This window comes from Hyalella azteca, unplaced genomic scaffold (assembly GCF_000764305.2).
Source record: "Hyalella azteca isolate HAZT.00-mixed unplaced genomic scaffold, Hazt_2.0.2 contig13692, whole genome shotgun sequence".
In the NCBI taxonomy this organism is placed as follows: Eukaryota; Metazoa; Arthropoda; class Malacostraca; order Amphipoda; family Hyalellidae; genus Hyalella; species Hyalella azteca.
The window spans coordinates 80,509-91,807 of record NW_025943604.1 but is presented as its reverse complement, the minus strand read 5'-3'; the positions used below and the strand labels follow the sequence as shown (position 1 = coordinate 91,807).

General features: G+C 37.9%; 1 protein-coding gene across 1 annotated transcript; it reads right to left on the bottom strand.

The window, feature by feature from the left end:
- Positions 1 to 59: 59 nt before the first annotated feature.
- LOC108676960 (serine/arginine-rich splicing factor 2) lies at positions 60 to 10,414 on the bottom strand. Its single transcript, XM_018165115.2, has 5 exons — positions 10,105 to 10,414; positions 4,972 to 5,106; positions 2,596 to 2,715; positions 2,035 to 2,319; positions 60 to 1,719 (listed from the first exon to the last, which is right to left on the bottom strand). The coding sequence occupies exons 1-5, from the start codon at positions 10,290 to 10,292 to the stop codon at positions 1,710 to 1,712; spliced, it is 738 nt and encodes a 245-aa protein (XP_018020604.1). The 5' UTR covers positions 10,293 to 10,414; the 3' UTR covers positions 60 to 1,709.
- Positions 10,415 to 11,299: the final 885 nt, after the last annotated feature.

Below are 11,299 nucleotides of genomic sequence, written 5' to 3'. Positions count from 1 at the left end.
AACCCAAACCTAGTCGCTTCAAAAGAAGTGCGATAAATCCTTTCATAATTTACTCACGTATTTATCGCATGAACTGATCAACTCTTTCCCGGACATAGAAAATGACCATTGACTGATGGTTGTCACATTCTGATTTTTTAATGCGCAACATTCGGCGTAAGTAACTCGCGGTACGAGTACGTAACAAGTGTCACTTACGTAAGTGCGTCAGCATCCTCAGCAAGCGCAGCAATTCACCAACATCACCTCTGCTACACCTCCTCTCCTCTCCAACATGGAAGCAAATTACAAATTTAGTTAGAACCATTTGAAATGATTGTAAATGAGGAATGAGGTTGATATTTTAAATAATTTATTTAGTCTTATCTCAACCTGATACCAGTAAGTTCACATGAGAGACGACAAGTTCAACGTGTCAATTTTTAGAAAAGGAGAAATAAAGATGACATTTAAAGGTGTCATGTTCACAAATTTATCATAATTTTGATACGTGAAATAAATGGTCGTACCGATATAGCAGTGCCGCATCAGCACTGCTCTGCACTCGATCAGCTGTCTCAGCTCCTCCCCTCAAACTGCCCCAACTCCAAACGCCAGCAAATACTCCCGCATGCTCCGCTAAATCTTCATCCAAATTTACACGTCCACGGATAACGCAGGTCAAGATTCTGGACGATCATCAGTCAGTAGTAGTCACGATTGCGCTGAAGATAATCAGCAGCAATATTTGAAGAATTTAGATGTAATGGTGGTTTCATGTTGTTCCGGTATGTAAATAGAACACCAGCAAAAAGCAGTTTTTGAATAAAGCAGTAGATGATACCCAACAATCGAACCTTCAGAAATCAGGCTCAAGAAAAAAAGAAACCCTGATTCAAGGGCATCAGCACAGAAAAGCATTGCAGAAATTTCAACTCAATAAGGTTCTGAAACTCGTTGCTATTTGAAAGTCATAAGAGAGGAGAGTGGAAAGGAGTTTTTTCGTCAGTCGCGTCAGTGAAGAAAGTTTGTCATGGCGGTTGAGCCTCAGCTATCAACCTCAGCACAGCAATGACAGCAAGCAACAGCAACTCGTGCGGTGCTCCTCACCAACAGCACTGCAACGCCAGCAGTGCTCTGTACGCAAAAACAAAATTCGGTCATACAAAATATAGTGCAGATTCAGCAGTGTATTTACATTTTTAGTGCAGAGAAAAAGACGGTCGCTAATAGGTTTGGGACCGCGCTACAGATGTCCAGGAATGCTCACTACGATTTAATTAGGTAAACACGCAAAAAACTACGATCAAAGAATAAAATTAACTCGCGTAACACTGCATCCGTGATACTAATTAACCTTACGGAAAAAATACAAAATAATGATTCCTGCACACTTAAAAGTACTTGTCGATGAAGCCGACCTCACCCTAATCTCGCCTTGGTTACTTGCTCTCGAAGCCGTTAGAGAAAAATTAACTGTCTCACTTGACTGACCCTATTATTATTCCAGAACTGATATCGATTTCCTTTGAGATCGTACAAAATATTTCAAAAGAGTCAAAATAAACGCCATAAATAATACTCAGCACATCGTGCACGATAATTACTTGGGCAAAAATCAAGCTTCGCCACTGCTTCAACCCATTGCATCAGCTGCTGAGATTGAGCAAGCAGTTACAGCTTCCTCGCTGCTTCCAACAATACTCCAAGTCCTAAGTTGCCAGCTTCCTCTACGGGGACCTGTAGAAAACAAACATTTGTTTATTGTACGGTAAGGTGCTATATAGTGGACAACGCGAAACTCGTTTATTAAATTTACATGATGTGCCAATAATAACGCAATGCGATCCTTCCTATAATGTAGAAATCAATCTTGTCAACAAATTTATCCGTTTCATGATATTCACTCTACTTATACTGGAGTTGCTCTTTAGTTCATCTATTTTAATGGGGACAATACTTACAATTACGGCTATTAAAAAAAACTTGCAAATGACTAAGGCTCTGAAACGCAGGCAAATGGCAGGTAAATAAGCCCAACCGCTAACCACTCACCTGGAGCCAGAGCGAGAACGTGAGCGCGATCGAGACCTGGAGCGCGAACGTGATCGGCTCCTTCGGTCGTTGCTGGCACTAGCGCCAGAAGGAGCGGCATCCTTCTCAGCCGAGTCTTCACGATGCTGCCCATTGCTGTCTTGGACCGGGCGCTCCTCAGCATCATGTTGGTGCGTAGGGGGATCCTGCTCAGGGCTTTTGCTTCCGTCGTCGCGTCGGCGGTCGCATGAACGAGAGCGTGACCTGCTCTTGCTGCCGCTGCGGGAGCGAGAGTTCGATCGCGACCTGCGCAACAGTAACCGTATGAATCGAGACACCTCCAGAGAAAAAAAAGAGCCTTTGAAAATGAAGAAACGATTTACAGTAATATTTCATTTACCGTAGATTTAATGATTACACCTGCTATTGAGGATTATCTACTCTTCACTCGTCAATTCAACAGCTATGCAAGAAACTATACTCCACAAAAAATTAGCTAATTATTTTTATCACGTTTCATTGTATTGGACTAGCTTTAAGGCAGTATAAAAGCAGAAGCAGCGAGTTTCATGGTTTGTTTACCTGGTGTAATGCCTCCTGCGAGAACGTGAGCGAGATCTGGACCGGGAGCGAGTGCGTGAACGGCGGTAATGGCGCCTCGATGACGAGCGGCTTCGCGAACGAGAGCGCGAAATGGAGCGGCTGAACAATAAAAAAAAGACCAGGGTAAACACAAGACATGATACTTTTTCGTATCAATAGGAAGGAAAGATAACACTCACTGTTAAATAACTAAGAATTCTCTGACTGGACTACAGACATCTTTCAAGCCACACATTTACGTGACCTATACAGCGCATAGATGAACTTAATCATGCTAATAAACATTAGAGAACGCTGACAGCGTTAAGAGATTACCGGTATTCACTTTTCCTGAATAAACGTGCTTATTCCGCAGAACTGGATACTATGAATGATTATTTTATTAAGGGAGATGAAGATAAATTATAAACAATAGCTTATAACCAGTGCAAGATAATGTATAAGCAACATGTAGCAATATTTAGACTTCAAATGATTATGCATTTTATGCATATAACAAGAAACGTGTACTCGGGAATAAATTAAGCATGTCCAGTAAAAAGTAAATTACTTTTCACTTTACAGTTTACTCAATACATTTTTATGGTAATATTTTATCCTAGTTAAAATATTGTATCCTATTACAATATTTTATTATTGTATTAGTTAAAATATTTATTATGTATTAATAATATGTATTAGTTAAAATATTGTATGTAATATTGTATCCTAGTTAGTTATTGTATCCTAAAAACTAGGATACAATATTACCATAAAAATGTTCTTTTAAATAAAACAAATTTTAACTTCATAACGTTCTTAGTTTTTTATTTATTAACAAATTAAAAGGGTCAGTTAATTCTGGTTCACCCTGTATAAACGGCTAAATACCATACCATACAAAAGGTAACGACTATTCAACTGGCTTCAATATACAACATTTCAGGAATGCAGATCTTCTAAACATTGCAGAGTCACATAACAGATGGGTAGCTGATAGCACAGTGCACAACACTATCAATAGATCTACTAGTTTCAAGTACAACAAATCTACCAGACTCTACCCTCTAAACACACCGACTAGTACCTAGTGACTGAGTGACTGACAGCAATGTTCTCATTTGATTCAGACCAATTAACCAATACTAAACTAACTGAACAACAACCAAACAAACCTTTAACGACTTGAAACGAAACTTATGTTATGAGAAAAGCTAATACAGTTTGAAATATACATGTACACAATTCAAACATTTTATTTCCATTCACTGCATTTAATTATTTTATATACGGTATAGCTTTATAATTGTATTTATTTTGTTTCTGGTTATAAATTCACATATTCAAAGATTGAAATTAAATGTTCCAATTAGAATACCATCAAGTGGGGTGACTTCAGCCACCGCCACAACAAAAACAAATGGCAGCATAACTAAATAATAAACGTTGGCTTAAGTCACCCCAGGCACTTTGGCCAACGTTTATTATTTTGTTTTGCAGCCATTTGTTTCTGTTGTAGTGGTGGCCCAAGTCACCCCACTTGACGGTACTCATATTAGAGTGGAAAATCTTTCTTAATGCCCAGAAGGTCAATAGTACAATCTCAACCAACCTTTCATATATAAGCTAGCTAACACATGTAAATTTTATAATGTGATCCTCAAAATAAATTGAAGACTGTCACTTAATATATTTAAATATGTAAAAACTAAAAAAAAAAAAAATAAAAAAAAATCAAGTGATTTAATCAGTTTGATTTAATCATTGCCAACCCTGAATGAAAATTAATTGAATAAGATAACAAAAGTAAAGAAATTAGCTGGCTCGCCACATAATAGGCAAGACCTTGAGTAAGCTCGTCGGCAGGAACGATTGTAGCGATCACGTGACAGAAATTAAAAACATTCACAGGGTAACCACATCCCCAATCATGCAGCAACAACACAAGTACATGGTAGGGACTAAAGAATTATTTGATTGAAGAAACTCAAGAACTGAATATTCGCGGCATACTAGTTTTGTCTTCAATTCAACTTATTGGTGCACCAACTTGTCTCTTAACTAATAATTCTGATCGTAATTCAAAACTCGAAATACCAATTTAAATTTTATTAAAAATTCATATCTCTTCTCATCTTTTCATTAGCAGAAAATTGTGTAGGATGTGTGATGCGCAACGGTAATATGTTGATAAAATAAAAACCACAGCATAATTTAGAGACATTTTAATTAAATGTACTGAGAATTTTAGTAAAAATAAATAAAAACTGAACAGTACCAATAACGATTAATAAGGATTTCTTAATTGCTAACAAGTAGTTTCAAAAAGCATACCTTACACATGAAAATTAAACAACTTTAAAAGGCTATGCCCACCTCCTTCTGCGTCGCCTGTTGGGGGGCGTTTCAGGACGCCCGTATCGCGCCATCTGCACCCTCAGCTCGCGCCCATCAAGACGACGTCCGTCCAGAGCTTCCATTGCATCTTCAGCGTCACGCTGATCATAAAATCTGCACAGTTTATTAATCAGTTACCAATTACATGAATTTTGTAACCATTTTTTGTTAGGTAATAAGTAGTCAACTAGAACTTTTTCTGAGGAAAATTATTCCACAGCAAGATTAAAATCTAACTCTTAAATTGGGATAAAAAACATGGGCTGGTTTAATGTCAGAATTCAACAGACAATGCAGTATTTTCCATTGCTTCTTTGGAATAAAGAGCTGATCATTTAAATGATGAAGACCACCTGAAATATCTCAAACTTAAGTGTCAAGGCCAACAATTCAAGGTCTAGTGAAGTAGTGATCAATAAACTAGCACTTGTTTGTCATTTTCATTAGGCTCTGAAATTTGCAAGCTATCACAGGTGCCATCCATTTCTCTAAGGCAGAGGAGCCATAAGGCTTGGTGGCTGCTAGTAATAACAAGAGCAAACTTAGAACACCGAACCAAACTTTGAAGATCACAGCCCACAATTCACTGTAGTACTGATTTCAGTGGCCATAAATAGAAATAATTACCAAACAAAATTAAACCACAACTCTATAGCAGGAACAAGCTATTTAGTTTTTTTTGTAATCAAACCTTGCAAATAGCCGTTCTTACCAGTTTTAAAGAGATATATTGTGAAAAGCAGCAAATAAAGTGCAGTATCGGCAAAATGGTGACAACATGTCATTGAAAGTAGCTAAGAAGTAAAACTACACCTTATACCAACAGAAGTAGCATAGAAAAAATGCTGCAAGGCAATTGTTGAATCATTTCAAATACCAAGAATAATGTGCTCTATTTATATTAGGCCATGATCAGCAAGTTGTAGCAGGATACTACTCATGGCCTGTCAGAGCACAATGAAGATTAATATGTGAGCCGCGATGGCAGATTTGGTCCATTAGCAATACAGGCGACAGGTTCAAACATGTATATCTTCAGTTCCCTGGCAGATGGCAGGCAGGGCAAAAAAATTGTTGCAGCTCTGCAGAGGTGCGTTCTGTCATTTTGTTACATAAAATTGGTGACTGTATTCAGAGCACATTGGTCATAATTGAAATTAGACATTATTTCACAAAACGTGTACCAAGTGAAGCAAGCCTGTGGTGGTAATTTTGGCTCGCGTCACCTAATGTGATCACTTCTATTACTGTGAGCAATGTGCTTAAGTAATCTAGGTTATCTATGAGTTGTAATTGAGCACATTGCTGCTGTAGTCACTTAGGTTTTTGTGAACAATGTTTATTATAAATAGGAATGACAATGGGAAGAGTTTTCTGTCCAGGTTTTCATTATACGGATTGGAAATAAGTTTTATCATTTCTATACCACTTGCATTTATCTAGCTCACCATCACAATATGCAATCTATCACATATAATCCATACATACTACTAGGAACTGCCACTTTAGCAGTGTGGATTCTAGGAATTGAAGTTCACTTATAATTTATAAAAAAGCTTTTCACTTAAGGTGGAAAATTTTTCTTACATAACAATGCTGTCAGGTGACTGACTAGTGACTATAAAGGAAAAGGAGGATCACAGAATGTGTACTGACATTGAGAAAAAAAAAATCCAGAACTTTTCCAAGACTCTCCATGATCGTCAGTATAATTTTTCAGGACTTGTATACGACAGGTTTAGCATGAATGAAAGAGTAACCATGCATATTCTATCATCTCCTAAAGTTGATAACTTAAACTAGCAAACATGTAAATGCATAGAGCAGGTGGACACAGATGATCAAAAATGACAAATCTGGAAATCAAGCCCACACTTTTATTATTATGAATTCAATAGCATTAAATCACAACAAATATTGAGTAATGCACACAATATTGCACATGATAATGTCAATACAGTTCAGAACACGATTCAACACCATTACCCTATCATTCAACTGGCAGCTACTTCATCAACTTTTTCTTCAATGTTCAGTTCAAGAGTGTCTAGCTCCTGTTGCTTTGTTTTCAAAGATTGCCTCATGGCGTTGAACTTTGCGATGATTTTCAAATACCCCTTTCTCTCCATTGCTTCTTCATATTCATCTGCTGCTTGCTCAAGCGCCTTGATGCCCTCCTCCGTATGCCTTTTCTTCTTCAGTTCATCTAGCTCATCCAACAGAGCCTTCCTCTTCTGGGTTTTCTGGGCCTTTGCATTCTGCTCTTTCTATTCTGCCAAATAAGTATCGTAAGCAGTTTTGGCACTGCCAGCTGAAGCAGATCTTCTTGGTGATGGTCATCTTGTACAGGCCACCATCATGTGCAACATGATCAACCACAGCACGCACAGCAACCAATGTTTGTTCTTTCATGTTTTGCGTCATGATTTCCTTGTTGAACGAAAACCCTTTCAACCATGGCTTGGCCACGAGACAGGAGCATGAGCATCTGCACTACATTCCAGAGCTTCTTGTAGGTGCTCTTTGGCAGGATGGCAAGCCAAAAAGTGTCCAGTTGATCAGAAGTTGAAAATGCTTAAAACTGCACATTCAATTCACTGCAATGTTGTGATTCATCTCTAAAGTTGAACATCTCATCCACAACACCATCCACATCTGTGTCAGGGAATCTCTTTTTCATCAATAAGCAAATTGAGACAGTTCTTCAACTGTGTCTTGTTGGCTTCCTCGAGGTGCTTATACACGGGGCTACCAGTTGCGTATACTGGTTGCATCTACTCAGCGAGGCTACTAAAATTTGTGATGCTTGACGTGTTCAGAGACAACTAGCGGGTTCATTGCAGGCAGAGCACCTAGAGTTGTTTTGAAGCAGTCTATTGCGCTCAGTAGCCACCCGGCTGTCATACCCAGTACAGCTGTGTCGCTCTCTCTCTTGCCCACTGTAGCGTGCACTGTTATCGTGCTCTTGCATGCCTCCACCATGCACACCCTTACTTGACAACTCCCAATGTCGCACTGACGCGGGCGCAGTGTACCGAGAACACTATACTTGTGTATAGGCTCGCAACCTGCAAAACTGTAGTAGACGCAACCAATATACGCAACTGGTAGCCCCGTGTATAAGCAACTTTACTGTCCTTCCTTCTCAAGCTTTGCGCTCCGCTAATCGAGCTTCATGCTTCGCAAAGGTATTTTATTTCATGCAGTTCTTTCAATGGCGGGCAACAAAGTCACAGACAATGAGATAAAAAAACTATAGGAACAAAGAAACAGAGAAACTAGCAATGAGGATGCAGGAGATGCACCAGTGCTAAAGCTGCACATGCACCAGTGATAAATATGCACATGTTCTCAGGCACACACATGTGAATGACTTTCAGTCTCCTTCTCCCCATGGGTAACATAGAAAAGTTCGAGCGGTCAGAGTTGTAGTACACGGAGAGCGCCAGAAATTTGGTCCTTTCATTCTCATAATTTTCAAAAATGGATTCGAGTTCACAATTGTGCGTTTGAAGACTGGGTAATATTTTAGATTAAGTGCATCCAAAAACAGGGTGTTTTTTTTCTAATTTTATGTTTTTTGGGGTGTAGATTAAGATTCTGAAATCCATTTTTGGGCATTGGAAAACCAATTTTTTCCAATTTTTTATATATTTTCTATAGAAAACGACAATGGGGGACCCGTGGGGAACCGGGGGTTCTAGGAGGGGGGGGACACTCCCGAGGCTCTTATTCTTAAAAAAAATTGGCAAAAGTCGGTGAAAAATTGAACATTGAAAATAGATCATTTGCAGTCAAGAAAAATTCTGATTTTTTCCAATTTTTTGCTGATTTTTTTTTGACAAATTAGACTTATTAGAGCCTCGGGCGTGTCCCCCCTAAAACCCCTAGTTCCTCCGATCCCCATTGTCGTTTTCTATAGAAAATATATAAAAAATTGGTTTTCCAATGCCAACCGCCAAAAACGGATTTCAGATTCTTAATCTACACCCCAAAAACATATTAAAAAAATGCCTTTTTTTTGGATGCACACTCATGCACTTAATCTAAAGTAATACCAAAGACTGCATTTGATAGGAAACAATCTATATTAATGCCTGGTAAAATAATCGCAGTGTACCTATGTAAAATAGAAGACAACAACAACAGTATTTTCCATAATCTGAAATGAAATTCCTGTACTTTTTAGGCCTGGAAAATGACAAATTTAATTCCAGAACATTCCAGATTTTTCAAGATCAGTACACACCCTGGGATCATAAGTGCACAAACTGTTTAGACACTTGCGTAGCCTAGCCCTAGTCCTACATAGGCTAGTGACAAAGCAGAGAATTTTTTAGACTCTCCCTCAAGTTCATTCTTGAGTCCTATAAGTAGACCAGTATCCAGTAAAGTATCATGGATACCAGCATTATCATACTTAAGAAATTGGTTTAAATCTTGAGTTTTTGAGGAAATTAAAAATGAACTGATTCCAAAAAAGCTCTGGTTTGCCACTATGTAATAAGTCCTACCTAGTACTGAGTAGTGAGTACCTAGTATGTAGTACCTACTAGGTAGGTACGGTAAGGTACCTACCTCAGATTTGTTATATACCTAATTGTTATATTCTCTTCTGTCACATGATGATGACTCACATCTAAATCCATTTGGCACTTGACCATGCAATCTTTCGTTCTTCGTTCATTTTTCCATCCTCTCATTAGGTAATAACCATTAATCAAAACCCAAAAGTTTTCAACAACTTAGCATGATCGAGCCTCGAGGTCAAGGGCTAAAATCAACTGGAAACCTTACAGACTAGGCTAGTAGAAATACAGATAATTATTTTTCGTCACAGTGGCAAGCCAGAGATTTTTTAGAATAAGTTCATTTTTAATTTTCTCATTTACCTACTCAAGATTTCAACATATTTCTTATGTATGATAATTCTGGTATCCAAGATACTTTACTGGTCTACTTATAGGACTCAAAAATGAACTTGAGGAAGAGTCTAAAAAACTCTCTGCTTTGCCACTATGTTAAATCTTCGTACAATCACTAATCACATCACTGACATCAGATTACACAAACTCGTACAGAATATAATTTAGTTTTTATTACTTTACTTACCGAACAAATGCGAACCCTCGGCTCTCCCGAGAGAATCTGTCGCGAGGAATATAAATATCACCGATGTCGCCATATTTCTCGAAACAGCGTCGCAGATCTTCAGGAGTTGTTCTGTATGTAAGATTGTCCACTTTCAAAGAGGACATGCCCTTGATATCAGGGGGGCCCCGGCCACCGTAGAAAGGCATTTTGGCGTTATACTTGCACAATCACTGCGTAATTAGACTAAGAATATATAGAAAATGATACGACACGACCCATCCAATAGTAGAATTCTCAGAAGCGGGCACGAAAATGTTGCCAAATGAACAAGGTGAGGAATTCAGACGGAGTAGGTAAGCGCGAATTCTGTAAATATAAAATGATATTTAGTTTCAAAAAATGTTACGCGCCAAATATGATTTAAATGATAATTTCAGTTATTTAATAGCATATTCATATTGATGAGATTGTAGGATTGTATATTGATGATGTATAATCATCATCAATATGATGTACAATCATCAATAATCATCAATATGATGATTCATATGGATGAGATTATTGACTGTAGGAAAATTTTAGCGCTTCATCTCAATTTTGTCTGATCGAAACCGATATTCACCAATTTATCAGAGAAGCTACTTATTTGCAACACGATTCTACAAGCGTTGTTAGGATTTATTCGATCACTTTGTTTCAAATAAATGTTTTAAGCGCTAAATTCGACTAAACACAAAAATTCTATCCTTTTTTAGTTTCGTTGCTTCACCACTGTCGAGCACACAGCGTTTCCAAACCCTAGGTGCAGGCGCATGAAAGCGACAAACAATACCTTAATCGAGGAATTTGACAACGATTACAGGAGCGTATTGTAAATAAAGATATTTTTACAACACTTCTCTTTAACTTCACTTCTTGTTTGTCTGTCTGTCCGTCTGTCTGTCTGCTACAAATCTGATAATCGAAATTTAACACACTTCTACTTATCCTAACCGATTCGACACTTCGTTTTCCGTATTAACAAAAAAGTTATTGATGTAAAAATCTGAAAAAATTCCCCCCGCAAAATACTGATATTATCTACTTATATTTCAAATTTGAATAAAATCTGTTCATAATTGAGGGAGTTATGAGTGCCACAGTTGAAAATGAAGTTAGGTTTTCCGTATTAACAAAAAAGTTATTGATGCAAAAATCTGAAAAAATTCCCCCC